We start from the raw sequence: 24,161 nt of genomic DNA, 5'->3' as shown, positions 1-24,161 counted from the left end.
GCTTGATTGTGACTTTTCACTGTCCCCGACTCCCTAAGATCCTTTTCTTGGCAGACACTGACACCCAACCACCCTCATTCACAGCCTCACACACAATGGTTTTCTGCTCGTTCTGCTCGGGCACCTCCCTGCCTGCTGCAGCACTGATTGGCTCATCTAGGCTCATCTAGGAGCCAATTAGAGCAAACCTCCCCCCCCTCCTCTTCCTATCAGGATCATGTGAGAACCCTTCTTCCTCCCTAGTGATTTTTCCCGTTGACATGTGCAGTAAAATGGCGCTATGTGCTGTTTTACTGGATTTGTCTGAAACGAACCTGAAAAAGTTTGGGTTGGTCTGTCAGCCTAAATTTTGCAAAGTTCGTAACGATCCGGTTTGCTTATCTCTAATACATACAATAAATCTGTCAGATCCTGAATACTACATAAAGATTAAATATAATTAGTATTTTACCTCAGATTCTGCAGGTTATGTAATCCTGGAGCAAGTCTTTCTAATCCTTCATTGTCTAAGGAACATCCATATAGATTGAGTTCTTCTATATTTGTGCAGATGTCCAGAATAAATGCCAACACTGTGCAGTCTAGAGCCGACATACGAACACCAGAAAAGTCAAGACTTCTGTGTGATTGTAATGATTCCAGCACCAGAGCCTTATTCCGGGATTCATACAGATAGAAAAATTTACTTAGAAGACTTCGCTTGTTATCCTCACTTTCCATCAGTCTCTGTTCTTCTAGAAAGTTCTTCAGCCAAGTGATTACATCTCTGGAGGCCTGAACTGCTTGTCTGTCCAGGTATCCAGTTAGCATTGACCTGGTGGAGCCGTCTGATAGACCACACAGGAAACGGAGGAACATCTCACCTCGTCCATCAGGATAGGATTTGGCGTCTTTTAGTGATTTCTGTAAGTTCTCAGGAGAATAATCCACATAATGCACCAAGGCAGAGAAGAATTCCTGAACAGTGAGATGTAAGAAGGAATAGGACACAGGTTCCTCCGATTCCATCAGAAAACTTGATAAGAGCTTTGACTTATTGTCCACATGGAAACAGTCCAGATCTCGTTCATCAAAGATAAGCCTGTGATTCATGACTCCATGTTCTGCCATCCATCCGATGGACTGCAGGATCTTCTGAGCGTCACTTTTGTCCAGGCAGTGATTGAACAGGATGTTGGCGACAAATATCGCAAAGAGCTGGGTGACGGTTTTGGGTAATAAGGACACCGGCTGATCACTACTTGTTGGCTGGAAGCTCCTGGATAATACAGTACAGATGATCCAGCAGTAGGACGGGAGGTAACAGAACGTGTACAGGGTGTCATTCTGCTTCACATAATTAAAAGCCTTTTCCGCCAGTTCAGGGTCGGGGAAGAAGTTTTCAAAGTACATATGTCGTTCTTCTGGTAAAAACCCAATAATTTGTACTATTCGCTGGAAAACTCTACAATCAATTGATGCCAGTCTGGTTGGGCGACTGGTCATTAGGACAGAACAACCATCAAGAAGAGACTTTCTCACCAAACTAACCACAATCTGACCACAAGGTTCCGGCAGTTTAGGATTAGAGCACAAGTGACGTGATGTGAAATCCATGTGATGAAGACTTTCATCTAAACCATCAAATATAAAGAGAAGTTTTTCTGGTTCCTGCAAGATGTTACTAAGCTGCTCCTCCAGATATGGGTACTGATGAAGTATTAGAGCCTCCAGACTAACTTTATCCAGTCTGTTGATTTCTCGGAATTTGAAGAAAAAGAGAAAGGAGAATCTTTGATAGAGATCCCCCTTCACCCAGTCATAGACAACCTTCTGCATCAGTGTGGTCTTCCCTACACCGGGCACTCCGCTCACCATTATCATGTGTGGCACTTGTTCGGATCGGTGGCACCAGCGGAACAGTTTGTTGGGGGAAATACGTAGTAATTCCTTTTGTTTTCTCTGTAAGTATTCCTCATGTTTTACCCCGGTCTCTATGAGCTCATTCTCAGAGCGTTCTCTGAAGTGATCAGTGGAGACATTGATGAGGTTGACATAACGTGTAGAGAATGGAAAGCTCTCCTCTCGCTGGTCACATCTTGGAGGTTTGTTCTCTAGAAGTTTCTCAGTTCTTTCATGTAAATGTTTCTTGTGACGGATCTGGAAATCTACAGAAAATAGGAAAATAAAAGGTGAAGATAAGAAGCTGAAACAGAACTAAATATCTTGATGAAGAAATGGCAGATACTTTATCTGTACATTGCTGAATTTTCCAACTACTCTTGACTTTTCTAGTCACATTGGAGCGGATTTACTAATAGTGTCTGAAAGGAAGACAGTGTGAACTAAGACCAGACAGTCTGACACTGATCCAGATTTATCACAGACTGACACTGAATAATAACTTTACACAACACCAAGGGCACCACAAACCAGGGAGACCCCAAACCAGGGTTTGCCACGAGGGGGACAAAGGGTGCTCTATTCACTGTGCACGGTCCAATGAGTACCAGGGAGGACCATAGCCACGGTGAGTACTAGTACCACCATCACACACACATTCTCACCTTCCACCCGGGCCACCGCTGCATGTTACTAACTAGAATACTAGGTGTGGTGGTGCTGTACGGTGTAAATTGCATGAAAATGCAGGCAGCATGTCATAAAGCAGGAGGAGCTGAGCAGATTGGTGTATAGTTTATGGGAAAAGATCCAGTAAAACTTGTACTTTATTTATTAAAAGCAGCACTGTCAGCATGATCAACCCTACTAAACCAGATGTAGTGCCTGGTAGGTTTGATTATTCAGATACAAATATATTTTTTTAGGTATTAACAATGCATAGAAATCATTACTTTTATAAATAGGCAAATTACTTAGTCGGAACACGGAGGGGTGTGCTGTAGTGTTATAAGCACCCCTGGTGCGCTGAACACTGCACCCTGACATTTCACTGATAGAGCAAGACACCTTATCTTTCCCTGTCTCCTGCACCTGAGTACTACCTCCAAATGTCTGTGCCTGTGCGATGTCCAGCCTGGGTTTGGGGTTGCCCTTTAAGAGGTATTTACAATTATATGTCCCTCTGTAGTATAGTTTAACGCGACGTCAGTTGCCTTCCAGCAACGAGGACGTGGTGTCCCCTTTAAGTGGTGTGATGGTGATATCCAGGGGTAGGAATGCCAGAGCGGTGTACTGCGGCTTATAATGTCCCTGCAGATGTTAGATGCACGTGTCACGATGCTCCTACCGGGGAAAATACTTTGGGATCCCAGACGTGGCCGTCCGAAGCAGAGCAAGGGGGAGTTGAACTTAGATGATGAAGGAATGAATTGAGTCCAGACTTAGTTATAAAGTTCAAACACTGCTTTACTTGAATAAACTTGTCTTCAAAACAATTTCTTGTACTTTCCTGATTTCCAGCAGGCTTGGGCAAACTTTGGCAGGCTGGTAAACACTCTTGGCTCTGCTACATTTGTTGCTATCTCTCTCTGCTGTACTTTAGGTTTGCAAGGTGAAACAGGAATCATTTCTCTCACTTTCTGCTGGATAAATGAGCTGGCTAAAGTCCTCCGCTTTCTCTCTGTGCTGTAGCTTAACTTTATAAGGTCTCTGATGTAATCCAAGAAATCTTTTCCTGGCTTTAGATGATGCTCACCCGGCAGAGGTAAGTCTCTCACCACACGACCTCCTTCTCGCAGGGGCTGATTTACTCTCTGAACCAACTTCCACTCTCTGCTAGTATAGCACTGCCAAGGGTTGCTGCCACCCACTGGTAAACAAAGCACATTACATGAACAAAATGAGATGACTAACAGGAAATGTACAATGTGGAGGACCTAGAATAAATGTATTAAAATTACCTTGTTAAGGCATATACAGACAGAAGCAAGGAGTGGGCGTGGTAATGCCACTCGGGGCGTTACATTCCCCGTTACTTAAAGGCTAGCCGTCCTCGGCTTGTGCTTAGGGAGGTAGAAATATGAATACATATGTATATATATACGTATATACTGCAAGGGTATCAAAAATTAATTGAGATACTATTGCTGACAATGGCTACCACAAGGTTTCTCTGCCCGTAAGAGTAGGGTGTCCGAGAACAGTTTCCCTCTCCGGTATAACCAGAGAACCAAGAGGTGTGCAATAAGCACGTATTACTGGCTTTTTTTGTATATACTGAGCTCTGGTACCAAAGAAAGCATGGGAGGTGTCTTTAATCTGTAATACCGCCACTATGTAATGAGAACACCCGCAAATAGAAGGTCTTAATTATGCTTTACGGTTTGTCACCTTGATATATAAAAGAGGTAGCTTCAAAATTTCCTTAAGGGGCCATTCACAATACACCGGGCCGCACATGGCCGGCAATAAAAGTAGAAGTCCTATTCTTGTCCGCAGCTGTGGACAAGAATAGGACATGCTCTATTTTCTTGCAGAGCTGCGGACCGGAAGTTCGGGGCCGCTCTCCGGAAATGCGGATACGGAGAGCACATAATGGGTCTGCACCCGTTCCGCACAATTGCCGAACGGGTGCAAACCACACTTGCGGACGTGTGAATGGAGCCTAAAGCTGTGCGCAAGGCCTTAGGACACAAATTAGGAGGATGGGATACCGTTTTTCTCCCAACACTCCATTGAGAGTAGACTACTCCCTCTAATCTCATGTATTGACAGTGGGGTTACCCTTGAAAGAAATTTAAACTGCTTGTGACTTTACCACTTGGTCCTTCCTGTGCAGCAACAATGCATCACAATATAATACCTAGGCTTTCTAGCTAACACACGGAAAAGCATAGGACCATTAGTACTTTTGCGTCCTCAGAGGTAGTCCATTTGATCAAAGAAACAAGGATGCTAACTGTCTGGCTAGCAGCATAAAGTCCAAAGTCCATACAAAAGCGCATAAAAACACACTGTGGTACCTGTAAAGAAATACACACAATAGGTATAAGATCCTTGAACGTTGCTGAACCTGTAAAAAAAAGTCTCCGGGGGTTGAGATAGTATCCGGGACTTGGTTCTGTAGACGCAGGGGTTTCAGTATCTGGCATCAGGACTCGAATTTGAGGCATAAAGTACCGTGAGGCAAGGGCGGTTCAAGTGATTTATCCACTTCTGTTGACTGCTCCTGAGCAGGTTCTTGCATGCACTTCTTGAGCCTGTTGCGGTGTATCCGCTCTCTGGATCTCATAGACCTCCAATGAGAGGACAGCCATGACTCTGTATAGTTCGAGTTCCCAGCGACTATCCAGCTTGCTTACTGGGTGATTGTTTCTGCGTTAAACCTTGTTTCCTGGTTGCAAGGGCTCAGCATGTGCATGTTGATCAAAGTCCTGTTTTTGTTGGGCTCTCTCTATTTTAGAGTCCACTATTTCTCTGGCATCCTCTAAGCATTTCTGATGCTCTTTGACCCACTCAGATTGAGGAAGGAGTGGTTCAGAGTCCGGCACAGATATGTCAAGGGCAAGGTCCGCAGTTAAACGACCCTGTCTTCCAAACATGAGGTAGCATAGGGTGTACCCGGTGGAGCAGTGAGTTGTGTTGTTGTACAGGTACACTAGTTCAGGCAGAAGCAAAGGCCACTCGGCTCTCTTGTGAGGTGGTACGGCCTTGATCATATTGATCAGGGTTTGGTTCATGTTTTCGCATAGGCCATTCCCTTGTGGGTGATATGCAGTGATCCTCAGTTTTTTGCAGTGGTACAAAGCACAAAGTTCATAGAACAACTGAGACTCGAATGCGGATCCTTGGTCAGTAAGGATCTTGTCAGGACACCCATATGGCAGAATTAAGCTTTTCCACAGAGAAGCTGCAGTAGTTGTTAAGGCCTTCACAACGAACTTGGTGTAATGGTCTATGATCGTCATAGCATAGGTGTATCCATATCTGCTGGGTTCCAGTTTCACGTCGTCGATGGCCACAATTTCCAGATGACTTTTACTCACTATTAGACGAAGGGGGGCTCGCTGATCATGTCTTTCCCCCTCTGGCCACAGCACAGGTGGGACACTCCTGGCACCAGGCTTCGATATCACTCATGCCAGTCCAGTAGAAATATTGCCTGATGGTGTCTTCCGTCTTTTGGGTCCCAAAGTGACCAGACCTGTTATGTTACATGTCCATCACCATCTTGGCATCTCTCTGAGTCACCACTATCTGATGAAGACGCTCATAGGTGACTGGATCAAGCGTTTTTCTGAGGAGTAGGTCTCTCTGTATGAAGAGCATTCTCCGTTGTCCCCAGAGGCGAAGTAGCTCCGGGTCAGCTCTCCGTTGTCGGATTCTCTCCGGTACTCTCCCACTGGAGAAGTAGTCCAACAGTTCCCCGATAACTCTACTCTCTGCTTGTAGTTGGAGCCAGAGCTCTTTTTCAACTGGAGGCAACGGCCCAGTGGTCTTTGGAGAACTAGTGGGTTTGGAGACCAAGTGTTTGGTGCGCATAGCTTCCTGCCGAGCAAATCAGGAATAGAACATTGACATTTCCACATCTTCCCACTGATCGTCTTTGGAAATTAGTTCATTCTGGGCAGATAGCCTGGAGAAGGTGTCAGTGTTGTCATTAGCTTTGCCTGTCAGGTACTTAATGGTAAAGTCGAAGTTTGCTAGTCTAGAGGCCAGTTCTAGAGCAGTGTTTCCCAACCAGTGTGCCTCCAGGTGTTGCAAAACTACAACTCCCAGCATGCCTGCACAGCCAAAGGCTGTCCGGGCATGCTGGGAGTTGTAGTTTTGCAACAGCTGGAGGCACGCTGGTTGGGAAACACTGTTCTAGAGCTCCCAGACGTACAGTGTTCAGGTGAGCCAGGGGATTATTATCTGTGTAGACAGTGAAAGGTGTGGCTGCCAGATAATCCTTGAACTTCTCAGTTACAGCTCAGTCCAAGGCCAGGAATTCCAGTTTGAAGGAGCTATAATTGTGGTCATTCCGCTTCGGTTCTCATAAAGATCTACTGGCATGGGCGATAACTCTTTCAGTTCCGGCTTGAGTCTGAGATAATACGGCTCCTAAACCTTTCTTACTTGCGTCTATATAGAGACGGAATGGTAGACTATAGTCAGTGTAGCCCAAGACGGGTGGCTAAGTGAGATTTTCTTTTAGTAGTCGGAAAGGGGTCTCTTGCTCTTCATTACATTCTACTGGTATTTTAGCATTCTGGCTGCCTTTGGGATGACCCTTCAAAAGCTCCTGGATAGGCTCTGCGATTTGAGCGAAGCGTGGAATAAATCTCTGATAGTAACTTGCAAATCCCAGAAAACTCTTGACCTCTTTGACGGTCCTAGGAGCGGGCCACCTTTGTATGGCCGCTATCTTATCAGGGTCCAGTTTCATGCCTTCTGCGCTCACAACATGTCCCAGATATTTTACTTTGGGTTTCAGCAAGTGACGTTTTGAAGGTTTGACTTTCAATCCATGTTTAGTCAGAGTCTGGAATACATCTGCCAAATGCTGTAAATGCTCTTCGTAAGTCTTGGAGTAGACGATCACATCATCCAAGTACAGCAAGACGGATTCAAAGTTTTTGTGTCCAAGGCATCTTTCCATGAGTCTCTGGAATGTTCCAGGGGTGTTGCACAGTCTAAATGGCATGTAGTTGAACTCGAACAGACCCATTGGGGTAGTGAAGGCGGTTTTCTCCTTATCTTCAGGCGCCATGGGGACTTGTCAGTAGCCACTGGTTAGATTCAGGGTTGAGAAATAAGCAGCAGATCCCAAGGTTGCTAGAGACTCTTCAATTCGTGGCAGGGGGTACGCGTCCTTGTGCGTAATGTTATTAATTTTGCGATAATCAAAGCAGAAACGGATGGCTCGGTCCTTCTTTTTTACCAGGACCAAAGGGGCAGCCCAGGGGCTGTGACTATCCTGGAGGATATTAGCTGTTTTCATGTCCTGAACCATCTTCTTCACCTGCTGGTATAGAGCTGGAGGCATTGGCCTATATCTTTTTTGATTGGAGGATGAGTGCCAGTGGGAATAGTGTGTTTTATTAAGCTTGTTTGACCATAGTCCTAGGGGTGTTTACTAAAGACTTGGTGGTGCTCCTTGGCTAAGTCCAACACACCTTTGAGTTGTTCGGCAGAGGTGGTGACATCTCCAATGTGTAGTTCGGCCCACCAAGGTGGGTTCAGATGGATCTGTGGCTGCATCTGCTGTTTGAAGCGATTGCTGTGCATACAGGACATCTTGTAGATGGACATGATGTAGACTCGCCACTGGAAAACATTTTTTTTAGTTCCACAGTTTCATCACTTAGATTGACCAAGCGGATGGGTACTCTTCCACGCGGCACCATATCAGAGTCTCTGCTCCAGGTTGAAGCCTAAAAGGTTGGGCATCACTGATTGGAAGGTGGCAGATTTCTCCTTGTCGGTTGAATTTTTGTTGAGCAGTTAGCACTTGGAGGGTCTGGCTGATAACACGTTGAGTCGCACTGGATGCCGTTAGTAAGGTTTTCTTCAAGGCTTCTTGCACTTCAGTGTAACAGTTCCCGATTACATTCATCCCAAGGACAACAGGTTCTTCATCGTCATCTGGAACTTGGATCACAACTACTCCCTGGTGTAGGAGTTTGGTATCTTAATTCCGTAAGTTGGGTTCCCAATAACCCAGGACAGGCACCGTCTGGCTGTTAGTAGTTCTGATGTGGATCGAGGCTTTCAGGGGTTCTATCAATTGGGCTTCTTTCCGGCATATTTCGAATGCTGATCGGTGGATGGTAGTTACTTGAGATCCGGTGTCGATGAAAGCAGAAAACGTTACTCCATTGATGCTAACTTCGAACACAGGGCTGCCTCCCACATATTTAGGCATGAAGGCTGGATCTTCAGGACTGTAACGGCTACCCAGATAGTGAGAGGGTATCAGCCGTTGGGGACGTCCTTTTCCTGGCAAGCTGCTGGGTATGAGGGCAGCTGGTATAACCCCATCCACGCGGTCCAGAGGTAGAGTCGGGTTCAGCGGTAAAAAGAGCAGCGTAAAGATCCCATATTTTCCCTCTCAAGAACGAGACAAGGCTGCGTTTTGAAGGGTTAGAAAAACATGAACCCTTTATTGAGGGCTACCCGCCCGTATTTATGCAGGTCCCCACAATGCATCATGGTCTCCTCCTCTCTGCTCTGGAGACACCCGAAGAACAATTCACTTATCTCCCAGGACAAAGGGAAACCACGAATACACATGTGGGAACAATAGGAGAGGAATCCCCACCCAAATACACAAAATCCTCCCTTTCTGTCTGTGATATAATTATGGATTAACATAACTATCACAGACAGTAAAAATACAGTTTTTAAACATACACTGTAACTTTAAAACCATACATTCCATCTCCATAAAAATTACATATTTAAACTCAGCTTACATCAAACATAAACACTTCCAAAAATCACACAAATCCCTCCAGCGGATCAAAAGTTTAGTGGAAGTCCTTTATGACCGACCGCAAGCACAACTTCCTGCCCAAAACAGTTCCATAGATTCTTTAGTATACACCACTGACCGCGTTCGGTCCTAAGAACAGTCCAGACATGCGGCATAGTTCTGTCACTGTTCCTGAAGGGCAACATGTCCCGGGGCCATAGTCGTAGGGCAGGAGGCTAGCCATAAGTCCTCTACAATGCCCAGTGGCAAATGGCAGTTTGTCACACATCTCCCCTTTGGGGGGAAGACTAACCAGGCACCTGACCTTCTGTCGGTCAGTGCCTCCATTAGTCGATCCACCAACCCACAGTAACCAGATGCCCGAGTAGCCCACCCACAACAAAGAGGTACAAGGGTGACCCACCCACAAGAAACAGTTACTGCACCTGGGTATTTTGCTGTGGTGATGGGGCAACATGCTGTGGGGACTTGAGGGAGGGCAGATGCCGACTGCACTCGGCCCAGCTGCCAGCTCTTCTGCTGGGGTGCTGAGACCATAGTCCGGCTCAGTAGCCAGAGGAACATGGGAGTCAGCAGGGGTTAACATCGCCTCTGTTAACCCTGAGGCCACGTTAGGAGTTAACTGGGATGGGGAATTTGTACTTACCCCCTCCTCCTGTTGTCCTGGTGAGGGTAGTGGGGGATCTGGACAGGCTGTCCAGCATCCCGGTAGGTCAGGCGCAGAGACCAAGGTCCCATCTGCGCCGTCTGAGCAATTGGTGTCTCCCCTTGTTATGTTAAGCTGCCGCTGGGGAGAGAGGGTGCTTCGCTCCTCTCCCTGAAACACAGGCTGCCGCTGGGGAGGAAGTACGACACCTTCAGCTCCCTGGGGTACACACTGTCGCTGGGGGGGAAGGAGGACACCTTCAGCTCACTGGGGTTCACACTGCCGCTGGGGGGGAAGGACGACACCTTCGGCCCCCTGGGGTACACACTGCCACTGGTGGGGAAGTACGTCACCTTCAGCTCCCTGGGGTTCACACTGCCGCTGGGGGGGGAGGACGACACCTTCGGCCCCCTGGGGTACGCACTGCCGCTGGGGGGAAGGACGACACCTTCGGCCCCCTGGGGTTCACACTGCCGCTGGGGGGGAAGGACGACACCTTCGGCCCCCTGGGGTACACACTGCCGCTGGGGGGGAAGGACGACACCTTCGGCCCCCTGGGGTACACACTGCCGCTGGGGGGGAAGGACGACACCTTCAGCTCCCTGGGGTTCACACTGCCGCTGGGGGGGAAGGACGACACCTTCGGCCCCCTGGGGTTCACACTGCCGCTGGGGGGGGAAGGACGACACCTTCGGCCCCCTGGGGTACACACTGCCGCTGGGGGTGAAGGATGACACCATCGGCCCCCTGGGGTACACACTGCCGCTGGGGGGGAAGGACGACACCTTCAGCTCCCTGGGGTTCACACTGCCGCTGGGGGGGGAAGGACGACACCTTCGGACCCCTGGGGTTCACACTGCCACTGGGGGGGAAGGACGACACCTTCGGCCCCCTGGGGTACACACTGCCGCTGGGGGGGGAAGGATGACACCTTCAGCCCCCTGGGGTACACACTGCCGCTGGGGGGGAAGGACGACACCTTTTTCAAGATGGCCGCCACTTCACTTCTTGTAAGGGCGCCGTCGATTTCCTTTGTCCTCCCTGATGCTGGCATTAACTGGAGGCGAAGGAGGGGCTTTGGGGCGGAGCTGCCACTTCCCTTCTCTTTGCCGTGCGATCACTCCCTGTGGGCGTTGCTGGATTTTCGCGCGGTGGAGGTGGCAATTTTTGTCTTTCCCGCTTCTGGACTGATAGGAGAAGCTGCGCAGTCACCGTTAAAGAAGGTGGATTAACCCTTTGGGTGCCGGCTCTATAGTTAGTTCGATAAAGTCACTTTGAAAGGGCTTTTTGTCCCCTTTAAGTGGTGTGATGGTGATATCCAGGGGTAGGAATGCCAGCGTGGTGTAGTGTGGCCTACAATGTCCCTGCAGATGTTAGATGCACATGTCACGATGCTCCTACCTGGAATTTCCTTTAGGATCCCAGACGTGGCCGTCTGAAGCAGACCAAGGGGTAGTTGAACTTAGATGATGAAGGAATGAATTGAGTCCAGACTTAGTTATAAAGTTCAAACACTGCTTTAATTGAATAAACTTGTCTTAAAAAATATTTCTTGTACTTTCCTGATTCCCAGCAGGCATTGGCAAACTTTGGCAGGCTAGTAAACACTCTTGGCTCTGCTACATCTGTTGCTATCTTTCTCTGCTGTACTTTAGGTTTGCAAGGTGATACAGGAATCCTTTCTTTCACTTTCTGCTGGATAAATGAGCTGGCTAAAGTCCTCCGCTTTCTCTCTGTGCTGTAGCTGAACTTTATAAGGTCTCTGATGTAATCCAAGGAATCTTTTCCTGGCTTTAGATGATGCTCACCCGGCAGAGGTAAGTCTCTCACCACACGACCTCCCTCTCGCAGGGGCTGATTTACTCTCTGAACGAACTTCCTGCCCTCACTAGAGAGGCAAAGAGACTGGAATCAAGTTCCACACTCTGCTAGTATAGGGTTGCTGCCACCCGCTGATAAGCCAAGCACATTACATGAACAAAATGAGATGAATAACAGGAATTGTACAATGTGGAGGACCTAGAATAAATGTATTAAAATGACCTTGTTAGGGAATATACAGACAGAAGCAGGGAGTGGGCGTCGTAATGCCACTAGGGCGTTACACCTGTACTACAGCTTTACTGCTGCTTACCGAGCATTTCATATCCATACCACACAGGATCCATTGACCTAATTTAACCCAGAAGCGATCCTCCTCTACTTCCTCATTCAATTATGTCATTAGCACTTGCACTGGTCAGCAAGCAGCAGCAGAGCTATAGCATAAGTGCAGACTTTTGGAGGGTTAATCATGCTGACAGGGTCGCTTTAAAATCATACTCATTCTGGGCTGTGAAGTCAAGGAGGAGGTCCTATCAGTGACTGACAGCCTTCCCTCTATGAGGAGGAGGTCCTATCAGTGACTGACAGCCTTCCCTCTATGAGGAGGAGGTCCTATCAGGGACTGACAGCCTTCCCTCTATGAGGAGGAGGTCCTATCAGGGACTGACAGCCTTCCATCTATGAGGAGGAGGTCCTATCAGTGACTGACAGCCTTCCCTCTATGAGGAGGAGGTGCTATCAGTGACTGACAGCCTTCCCTCTATGAGGAGGAGGTCCTATCAGTGACTGACAGCCTTCCCTCTATGAGGAGGAGGTCCTATCAGTGACTGACAGCCTTCCCTCTATGAGGAGGAGGTCCTATCAGGGACTGACAGCCTTCCCTCTATGAGGAGGAGGTCCTATCAGTGACTGACAGCCTTCCCTCTATGAGGAGGAGGTCCTATCAGTGACTGACAGCATTCCCTCTATGAGGAGGAGGTCCTATCAGTGACTGACAGCCTTCCCTCTATGAGGAGGAGGTCCTATCAGTGACTGACAGTCTTCCCTCTATGAGGAGGAGGTCCTATCAGGGACTGACAGCCTTCCCTCTATGAGGAGGAGGTCCTATCAGTGACTGACAGCCTTCCCTCTATGAGGAAGAGGTCCTATCAGGGACTGACAGCCTTCCCTCTATGAGGAGGAGGTCCTATCAGTGACTGACAGCCTTCCCTCTATGAGGAGGAGGTCCTATCAGTGACTGACAGTCTTCCCTCTATGAGGAGGAGGTCCTATCAGGGACTGACAGCCTTCCCTCTATGAGGAGGAGGTCCTATCAGTGACTGACAGCCTTCCCTCTATGAGGAAGAGGTCCTATCAGTGACTGACAGCCTTCCCTCTATGAGGAGGAGGTTATACAAGTTATACTGAATCGTCACAGAAAACTATATATGAATCTGCTCAGCTCCTCCTGCTCTATAACAACCCGCTGCAGTCCAAACACCATGTTCTATGTGACAGGTGTAATGTAATGTGAACTATGAGCAGTTGTATTATAATAGGTCTATATAAATCTCACTTACCTTTGAGTTGTGGGGACAGTTGGTGTCCATGTTCATCCAGCAGGATTTGCTCCACCAGAGTGTCACCTAATAAGAAATGATACAGACGTCATCAGTGCTGGATGTAGACATATAATGTACAGGAAATATCACATTATACAGGGACCGGACGAGGTCTAATGCAGTGTTTCCCAACCAGTGTGCCTCCAGCTGTTGCAAAACTACAACTCCCAGCATGCCCGGACAGCCTTTGGCAATAATTATGGTATAAGATTATGTGCTAATGTTACAATAAAGCAGATTACTGATTGCAACCATTGCGTGTATCAGCCTTCTCTGTGCACATTACACTATATGAATTTGGAACCCATAATCATAGACGCAGGGGTAATTGCCCTCACAGTGAGAGTCTGCTATGTTGGGGTAGAAAGTTCCAGAGTATAGGGGATGCACGGGAGAAATCTTGACGGTGATTGTGGGAAGAGGTGATAAGAGAAGAGAAGGAGAACTTGTGAGGATCGGGGATTACGTGTGGGGATGTATCGGGAAAGTAGCTCAGAGATGTATGGAGGGACAGGTTGTGGATGGCCTATTGTCTACTTGTTAGGGTATTTTAAACTATTCGCTGGGCAATGGGGGGCCAGAAGGGAATGGCAAAGTAGTAATGGGGGAGAGGTGGATTAGCTGGGCAGCAGAGTTGAGAATATATTGGAGGGGTGCGAGGGTGCTAGATGGAAGGCATGTACAAAAAATTTTGCAGACTCATGGTGTCACAGTAGGTAGGTAAGCGGGGAAATAACCAAACATGGGAAAACAAACAGAACAAACGACTAGAGCCAAAAGCTAGGGAGAAAAGTGTCACCTCCTAGCGATCCCTAAAAGCTTCAGTTCATCGGTTTACTCACGGTTAGCAGAAAGCCTCCCTGGGCCAGCAGCACAGTGATGAGGAAGACAGCACGAAATCCTCCGGGGCACGCTCTGTGGTAGGGAAGCACCAGCCTAGATGGAGGTTGAGGTGCCCTTGATGACGGCGGTGTTTAGGGTGCTGGTGGCGGCTGGGTCCCTTGGTGGTATTTGTCGTGACGCCAGTACTGTTTATGGTGGTACAACCAGTTGTAGTGGTGGTATTGAAGAATGGAGTAGACAGTGGTAGGCTACAACTCACAACTTTTACTGCAGCTGGTTTTAGTTGCGGCATATACATCCAGACAGAATACAGTCTCTTGATATTTAGAGGAATTCTGTTGATCCACTCTTAATAGGTTTTACTAGGTTCTGACTCAGGCTGTGGTTCTGTATAGGTCTAACTGGTAGGTGACTTTGCTTCAGGTCCCTTTTAAACCAGTGCAATTTGGTGAGGTTGCCTGTGACTAAAGAATCCTTCACCGGGGTTCCCACAGGTCTTTGATGCCTGGGTAGCGGCTATAATCCTTTGGTCTTAAGTCTTTCCTTCCTTTGTCCCTTCTTGGACTAGACTTTTACCTGAGCAGATGTGTGCTTGATCTGCACTCTCTCTAACTAACAACAGACTGAACACCGATAAGACCTGAGCTGGGCTGGATATCCCAGAGTAGTGCTATCCCCATCTAGTGGTGGGATGTATAAAATACAGTTGACCAGCCTATGAACAGGGATACAACAGGTGTAGCCATGCAAAGTGACATGCAATACGGTAATACAGTTTAAAGTTATTTTGCAGTTCCCACATGTCCTGAGTGGGACGCTGCACTAAGCAGCAGGAAAAAGGGAAGAGGCAACCTGCTTCTTCAAACCAGGAAGAAGCAAGCGTCTCCCTAGAGGCCTAGAAAAACACACAAAGGGAAATGAAGGAGAGGACTTATCTTGAGTAGAGCTTGAGCAGACGATCCACCACAAATCAAGAGCTCCCAGGAAAGAACTATAACCCGCACAGGCCACTGGGGGAAGGAGGGATAAATAGCCTCACTAACAATTAAACCCAGTACACCTGAGGGAAGGTGGATCCAGGTCAAACCCAAATCAAAACAAACAAAGAAGTCAGACATGTGCAGCCAGTCTGACATATCTCCGCACATTCACAGGGCAAGGCGTGACACATGGTTGAGAAATGTGCGACTTCAAGAGATATTTTTGAGTTGGAGGTGGCAGGTGATGTGCTGGCTGGTGATGGGCTTGGATGTGCGGCTTGAATGACTTGTGAGGACTTGGTTGACCGAGTAGCATGTGTAGCCATTGACCATGATAGGTCTATTGGGGGAGTTGAGTGAGATGTGGGAAACATGATAAATTCTATTTTATCCATGTTATGTCACTACCAGAGCTTTGAGACGTTCTCACAGCTCTGTTTCTCCACCCCTGTGATGATGTCACTACTAGAGCTTGGAGGAGTTCTCACTGCTCTGTTTCTCCGCCCCTGTGATGAAGTCTTTACTTTCTGTTTCCTTCCTCCCAGCTGTTCCTCCTGCAGTTGATTTCCCTGCCTTTAAATCACCCCTCCTCCTATTGTAGGGCATAGATTATATTTCTCATTTCAGTTGTAGCTCTTGCTTGAGTATCTTCACTTGTAGCTATCAGTTCACTGGACCTGTGTTCTGCTGCAGCAAGCACTCCGGATATTGCCAGCTGTCCTTGGATCCGTCTTCTCTGCGGCTGCAGCTCCTTCAGCTAAGTGTGCAGACATTGTTGTGTACCTGGTTATTTTCTGACTGGATCTGAGGTGGCCACGGTTCCCTCCATATACTGAGCAGGTCACCGGTGGCCGTGCCCCTTCCACTATTGTAGGGGTTACAGTGGTCATCAGTCTTAGGTACGCGGGCATGCCTCGTTCCGCCATTTGGATCCGGGCATGTGCTTTAGCAGCATAGGGAGAGCTTTGAGTGTCTGACAGGGGTCACCCTTTATCCTCCCTAGTTTGGGTCCGGTCAGTACCTCTTTTTACTGTGTATACTCTTGTTGCTCACATACAGCCGTGACATTATAATCCACCAAAACCGTCCTTTTTTGACATGGATCCGCTTTCTGGCCTGGTTGACCGCATGCAGGGTCTTTCTTTGGAAGTAGCGGATCTCCGTCAATCTATGACTCAGCTTCAAGCATTGGGCTCTGCTCCGGCTCATGGAGTCTGTTGCGAGCCAAAGGTCTCACTTCCGGAAACGTTCTCCGGGGGCAGTGAGAATTTTGTTCGCTTCAGAGAGGCATGCAAACTCCATTTTTGCTTGTGTCCCCACTCCTCTGGTAAGGAGGAGCAGAGGGTGAGGATTGTCATCTCCCTGCTCAGGGGTAATGCTCAGACTTGGGCTTTTTCACTGCCATCAGGGGATCCCTCCCTTCGATCCGTGGAAAGATTTTTTGTGGCCCTGGGGCAGATATATGATGACCCGGATCGTGTTGCTCTGGCCGAATCTAACTTACGTGTTTTATGCCAGAACAAACTGTCTGCGGAGCTTTATTGTTCTGAATTTCGGAGATGGGCAGCTGATTCAGGTTGGAATGATGCTGCACTCCGGAGTCAGTTTTGTCATGGTCTCTCAGAGAGATTGAAAGATGCGTTTGCTTTCCATGAGAGACCAACGTCCTTAGAGTCTGCCATGTCATTGGCGGTACGCCTTGACAGGCGTCTAAGAGAAAGAAACAAGACCTCTCTGTCCAGCCATTGTCAGTCTAGGGGCAATGGTGCGGACTCATTCAGTGTGCCTCATCCTGTCTCGCTCCCCTCTGAGGAGGAGCCCATGCAGCTAGGTTGACTTGCCCCTGATAAAAGAGGATTTAGTCCTCAGAGTATGGTGTGTTTTTGTTGTGGGGGCATAGGTCATTTGGCAAATGTTTGTACGTCTAGGAGATTCTTGAACTGTACTAAGAGCGATAATAAGAGAAAAACCTCAAAAGGTAAATCATCAAATTCTGCTTCATCTGCTACTTTGAGCAAAGTTGATGTAGGAATTGATGCTTTTCCTCTGACCTGCAGTTCCCGTTTTCTCCTGTCTGCCAGGGTGGCGCTAGAGAGCAAAGTCATTTCTTGTGAGATTTTTGTCGATAGTGGAGCGGCCGTCAATCTTATTGACACTCAATTTGTAGCCATGCATGGTTTTCAGGTTTGCACATTAGAAAAGGATATACCTGTTTTTGCTATTGACTCTGCTCCACTCTCACAGAGATCTCTGAAGGGCATTGTTCACAATATCCGGCTAGCTGTAGGTGACACATGTGAGGATATATCTTGTTTTGTCCTTAACGGATTGCCTTCTCCTCTAGTTTCGGGGTTACCGTGGCTCACTAGACATAACCCCACTATTGATTGGCAAGGAAGGCAAATAAATGAGTGGAGTGACTTTTGTAGAGAGAATTGTCTCACAGCGACTTTTGCAGAGGTGTCTACTAAAACTGTGCCATCATTTCTCTCTGATTTCTCGGACGTGTTTTCCGAGAGCGGTGTTCAGGAGCTATATCCTGACCGGGAGTTTGACTGTCCCATTAACCTCATTCCCGGCGCCAAGCTGCCAAAAGCACGCCTCTACAATCTCTCACAACCGGAAAGAATCGCAATGCAAACTTATATCTCCGAGAGTCTCGATAAGGGGCATATTCGTCCCTCAAAGTCACCTGTGGCCGCGGGGTTTTTTTTTGTTAAAAAAAAAGATGGCTCTCTGAGACCTTGCCTAGATTTTAGGGAGCTGAACCGTATCACGATTCGCGATCCCTATCCCCTTCCTCTGATCCCGGACCTCTTCAACCAAATTGTTGGGGCCAAGGTGTTTTCCAAATTGGATTTGAGAGGCGCGTACAACCTGGTCAGGGTCAGAGAGGGGGATGAATGGAAAACGGCCTTTAATACCCCTAACGGGCATTTCGAGAATCTCGTTATGCCTTTCGGCCTGATGAATGCTCCGGCCGTCTTTCAGCATTTTGTTAATAGTATTTTCTACCATTTAATGGGGAAATTTGTATTGGTGTATCTTGATGATATTTTGATTTTTTCCCCTGATGTTCAGACCCATCAGGATCATCTTTTTCAGGTTCTGCAGATTCTGCGGGAAAATAAATTGTACGCCAAGCTGGAGAAATGTGTTTTTATGGTATCGGAGATTCAATTTCTGGGTTTTCTCCTCTCTGCTTCTGGTTTTCGCATGGATCCGGAGAAGGTCCGTGCTGTACTTGAGTGGGAGCTTCCTGAGAATCAGAAGGCATTGATGCGCTTTCTGGGTTTTGCGAACTATTACAGAAAGTTCATTTTGAATTATTCCTCTGTTGTCAAACCCCTTACTGACATGACAAAAAAGGGGGCGGATTTTTCCTCTTGGTCGGAGGAGGCGCTTGCAGCCTTTTCTAAGATTAAAGAGAGTTTTGCGTCTGCTCCCGTCTTGGTGTATCCCGATGTTTCCTTACCTTTTATTGTTGAGGTGGATGCTTCCGAGGTGGGTGTGGGTGCAGTTTTGTCCCAGGGCCCTTCTCCTGCCAAATGGCGACCCTGTGCCTTTTTCTCTAAAAAACTCTCCCCGGCAGAGAGAAACTATGATGTGGGAGATAGGGAGTTGTTGGCCATCAAATTGGCTTTCGAGGAATGGCGCCATTGGTTGGAGGGGGCCAGGCACCCTATCACCGTTTTTACCGACCATAAGAATCTGGCATACTTGGAGTCGGCCAGGCGTATGAATCCGAGACAGGCCAGATGGTCTCTGTTCTTCTCCAGATTCAATTTTGTCGTTACATTCCGACCTGGGATCAAAAATGTGAAGGCTGATGCTCTCTCTCGCTGTTTTCCGGGAGGAGGAAACTCCGAGGACCCGGGTCCCATTTTGGCGGAGGGGGTAGTTGTTTCTGCTCTATATTCCGATTTGGAGGCCGAGGTCCAGGCTGCCCAGACTGAGGCACCTGCCCGTTGTCCTTCTGGGAAGTTGTTCGTGCCTCCTGAGCTACGTCACAAACTCTTCAAGGAGCATCATGATACGGTTCTTGCTGGTCACCCCGGGAGTAGAGCCACGGTAGATCTCATTGCTCAGAGATTTTGGTGGCCGGCTCTTCGTAAGTCGGTGGAGGGTTTTGTGGCTGCTTGTGAGACGTGCGCTCGCGCTAAGGTCCCTCGTTCACGGCCTTCAGGTTTCCTTCTCCCGTTACCCATACCTTCCCGTCCTTGGACACACCTGTCCATGGACTTTATCACGGATCTTCCTCGTTCCTCTGGGAAGTCGGTGATCCTGGTGGTGGTGGACCGTTTTAGCAAGATGGCCCATTTCGTACCTTTCCCTGATTTACCCAATGCTAAAACGTTGGCGCAAGCTTTTGTCGACCATATTGTTAAATTGCACGGCATTCCCTCTGATATTGTTTCCGATAGAGGCACGCAGTTTGTGTCCAGGTTCTGGAAGGCTTTCTGTTCTCGCCTGGGGGTTCGGCTGTCCTTCTCTTCTGCTTTTCACCCGCAGTCGAATGGTCAGACTGAGCGCCTCAATCAGAATCTGGAGATATATTTGCGCTGTTTTGTGGCAGAGAACCAGGAGGATTGGTGTTCATTTCTCCCTCTTGCTGAGTTTGCTCTGAACAACCGTCGTCAGGAATCTTCTGATAAGTCACCATTCTTTGGTGCATATGGGTTCCATCCGCAGTTTGGGACATTCTCGGGAGGGGCTCTTTCTGGTTTACCTGAGGAGGAGAGATTTTCCTCGTCTTTGTCTACCATTTGGCAAAAGATTCAGAGTAATCTTAGAAAGATGAGTGAGAAGTATAAGCGTGTGGCTGATAAGAGACGTGTGCCTGGTCCGGACCTGAATGTGGGTGATCTGGTGTGGTTGTCTACAAGAAATATTAAACTGAAGGTTCCCTCCTGGAAATTGGGTCCCAAGTTTATTGGGCCTTATAAAATCTTGTCAGTCATCAATCCTGTTGCCTTCCGTCTTGATCTTCCACGGGTTTGGAAGATACATAATGTATTTCACAGATCTCTCTTAAAACCATATGTCCAGCCCACGGTACCCTCCTCTTTGCCTCCTCCTCCGATTTTGGTTGATGGCAATCTGGAGTTTGAGGTTTCCAGAATTGTGGACTCTCGCATTGTCCGTGGTTCTCTTCAGTACCTCGTTCATTGGAAGGGTTATGGTCCTGAGGAGAGGATGTGGGTTCCGGTGTCGGACATTAAAGCCACTCGCCTCATCAGGGCATTTCATAGGGCTCATCCTGAGAAGGTGGGTTCTGGGTGTCCGGAGTCCACCCGTAGAGGGGGGGGGTACTGTCACTACCAGAGCTTTGAGACGTTCTCACAGCTCTGTTTCTCCACCCCTGTGATGATGTCACTTCTAGAGCTTGGAGGAGTTCTCACTGCTCTGTTTCTCCGCCCCTGTGATGAAGTCTTTACTTTCTGTTTCCTTCCTCCCAGCTGTTCCTCCTGCGGTTGATTTCCCTGCCTTTAAATCACCCCTCCTCCTATTGTAGGGCGTGGATTATATTTCTCATTTCAGTTGTAGCTCTTGCTTGAGTATCTTCACTTGTAGCTATCAGTTCACTGGACCTGTGTTCTGCTGCAGCAAGCACTCCGGATATTGCCAGCTGTCCTTGGATCCGTCTTCTCTGCGGCTGCAGCTCCTTCAGCTAAGTGTGCAGACATTGTTGTGTACCTGGTTATTTTCTGACTGGATCTGAGGTGGCCACGGTTCCCTCCATATACTGAGCAGGGCACCGGTGGCCGTGCCCCTTCCACTATTGTAGGGGTTACAGTGGTCATCAGTCTTAGGTACGCGGGCATGCCTCGTTCCGCCATTTGGATCCGGGCATGTGCTTTAGCAGCATAGGGAGAGCTTTGAGGGTCTGACAGGGGTCCCCCTTTATCCTCCCTAGTTTAAGTCCGGTCAGTAGCTCTTTTTACTGTGTATACTCTTGTTGCTCACATACAGCCGTGACATGTTAATTTTAGAAAGTGAGAGCAGAAAGAAGATATAGAAGATAGGCATTGTGCGATTCTTGATAGTAAGGTGGTGATGTCTGGAAAAGAGAGGTAAATGTGTGTAGCATAAAAGTGATACTGAAATCCATGGGACTCCATGAGCTGTCCCTGGCCGAAGGTGTAGATTGAAAAGAGCAGGGGTCCTAAGACAGAGCCTAGAGGGACACCAACAGACTGGGGACGAGACGAGGAGGTGGTGTGCAAGTGGGAGACACTAGATGTCCAGTATGTGAGGTATGATGTGATCCAGGAGAGGGCCAGGTCTGTGATGCCAAGAGATTAAAGAGTCTGTAAGAGAAGGGAGTGGTCGACGGCAATGTATTGTACCGGGAAACTTCCCGGTGGGCCGGTGGTGCCCAGCTATTCTTTTAAACGCTTGCTGCCAGCGCCAATACACATACCGCCGGCTGCGCTGGCTGACAAAGATCTCGGCTGCTGTGCTGCTCAGTCCCGACTGTCTGACACTTCTGGGCCTATAAGTGTGTGTGGAGGTGGGTGGTGGTTGAGGCCGTGTGGTGTGTGCAGTGTCAGGGATTTACTGAGTGACTCAGTCACTGCCTGCCAGCCCTGCTGCGCTACACTGACTGTACTTACTATGGGTGGGGCTCGGCCCCTCGGGTGTGTGAGATCTCTCACCTCGCTGCCGCTCCAACCCTAGGCTGCCCGAGTGAGTTTGACACTTCCAAGTGTGAAGTTCCACACAAATGAGATTATGGGGCTGGCTGGCGTGCACAATGTCGGCTAAACTATTCAGATATCGTGCGTGTCGGCCCTAGTGATGTGACCGTGTGCATGCTGCCGGCATGCTGCTGTGAGATGTGATCTGGACAGTAGGGTGGAAAGGCTTTCCTCTGTAATGGTGGAGAAGCAGGTTTGGGGGGGAGAGGAATGAGTAGTTGTGTAGAGGGGCTGTGGGGACTGTAGGCTGAAGCTTCTCTGATATCAATCTTTTTATAAAGTCTGTGGCATAGTCCTCAGCTGAGACGAGGGGTGAGGGTGGAGGCACTGGGGGACGGAGAACAGAGTCACAAGTGTTAAAAAGTTGTTTAGGGTTGTGACACAGAGAAGACATGATGTGAAGTAGGTCTGTTTTGCAGCAGTGAGTGCGGACTTGAAGTTGAGAAGAGATTGTTTGTATGTGATAAGGTATATAGGGGCATTGTGGTGGTCACTATGAGGACACTGTGATGGTCACTGTATGTGGCGGTCATTACATGAGAGGCCCTGAAGCCTCATCGGCAATTGCTGCTATCATTTATATATGTTTGTCATGTTCACATTGAGTAACTTTTGGGCTATTTTTTAATATCACCTGTGGCTCGTTTTGGCATCAAATCCTAAGCCAGACCCAAATTAATTCAGGTCACAGACAAGACCTAAACTTCACACCCCAGACTAGACTCCAAAATTGGTTCAGATCCCTAATAAATCCAGAGGGAGATCTTTATTACTGTAGACAATGTAAGTCATGAAGACCTCTATTTCATGGGCGACACGTCTCATACACGATGTTACCTCTATGACGGAGTTCCTCCAGTACAGCGTCCAGGTCGGGGGAACCATGACGTCTCCGTAATACATACAGACTGACCCACAGTCTTATCACAGCTTCTCTTCCTCTGAGATATATATCCTGTAGTAAAGTCCGCGCCAATCTTCTTCTATCATGTTCTAGACTCCGGTATTTCTAGAAAGATCAGACATAGGGTGCGTTATACACAGATACATAACACAAAGGGTTAACACACTGCAGATATTACATGTCCGTCTTCTCTATAATGTGTTGTCCAGAGAAAGAGAAATCTATGGAATAGAGAAAATCCTTCCTGAATCCACAAGTAACAGATTATTTCCAGGATGTAGTGACCCCTAATGTACGTGTGCGGGGGAGGGGATAAATCCTCCACAATACTGGATTATACACTTCTGGGGGGTTCTCCATCAGATATTAGCTGCTGTCTATTATTACACTGGAAGTTGTCCAACATCTTACTCTGACGTATGAAGCACAATTGTCATTCAGCCTCTTGTAGACAGCAGGATGGTGACATGAATGTTGCGCAGGGGATGTGGATCTGATGTGTCACTTGAACAGATTTGGCTTGGGGTAACTCCTAATGGTGTTATCTAAGGGCAGGGCAGGCAGAGTTCACGTAATCTATTAAACAGTACGAGGTCAGGACAGGAAGCTCAGGGTCAGTATGAATATAAAGTGGAAGTCAGGCAGTGAAGGGTCAAATCTGGAAAAACAGGCAGAAGTCAGTACACAGGTAAATAGACAGAGTATAGTCTTTGCAGGAATCTAGTCACTAAAAACCATTGTTCAGAGGCTCTCTCCTGTGGGAAGGCTCCTTAAATACCCTAGGGAGGTCTGCCATAAGTTGGAGTAGATGATATGCGTGCATGGTGCATGTGCCCCTTTAGGTATGGAGAAGTGTGAGATGGGGAAACAGCTCTCCTTGTCTGAACACTGTTTGTGTACAGTAAATTAAATGTTCTGGATTGACATTCTGCTGTTTGGCCACAAGATGCTGCTGTTTCCTAAACACAGCTACAGACTGCACATATATCTCCATATTCATGAGAGAGGTGGGGTTTACACAGAGTCTGGAGAGAAGAGAAGGAGAGAGCAGCCATCTTAGAGGGAGGTGAAACTGAGGAACTGTGTGAGTAGAGAATCTGACGGCATCCAGGTGTGAGAGCATCCCTCAGTGACCAGAGCTGCAGCTAAGTAAAGCTGATCATGTCCGAGACCCTGATCCTGTCCGGGAAAAGGACGATTGCTGCCAGGAACTCTGATGAGAGCAGAGGAACAAAGCAACATACACTGCGGTACCGCATGCTTGTTAGAAAGACATTTTTTCTGTTCAGAGTCACCAGCAGATG

At 48.0% G+C, this 24,161-nt stretch overlaps 1 protein-coding gene across 17 annotated transcripts in view; it reads right to left on the bottom strand.

The window, feature by feature from the left end:
* LOC120981727 (NACHT, LRR and PYD domains-containing protein 12-like) overlaps positions 1 to 24,161 on the bottom strand; it is a 509,415-nt gene that overhangs the window by 430,911 nt on the left and 54,343 nt on the right. The window contains exons 2-4 of one of the 17 annotated variants that reach the window (XM_040411407.1): positions 22,791 to 22,962; positions 13,388 to 13,453; positions 452 to 2,147 (exon numbers count right to left, since the gene is read on the bottom strand). The exons of the other annotated variants lie outside the window; for them this stretch is intronic. Coding sequence (XP_040267341.1) covers positions 452 to 2,147; positions 13,388 to 13,453; positions 22,791 to 22,962 — 1,934 coding nt within the window. The remainder of the gene's footprint in view (positions 1 to 451; positions 2,148 to 13,387; positions 13,454 to 22,790; positions 22,963 to 24,161) is intronic. 17 annotated transcript variants of the gene reach the window in all.

Source organism: Bufo bufo, chromosome 11 (genome assembly GCF_905171765.1).
Source record: "Bufo bufo chromosome 11, aBufBuf1.1, whole genome shotgun sequence".
Lineage (NCBI taxonomy): Eukaryota > Metazoa > Chordata > Amphibia > Anura > Bufonidae > Bufo > Bufo bufo.
Note: the sequence above shows the minus strand (reverse complement) of the source record. Positions and strands in the feature narration are given on the sequence as shown.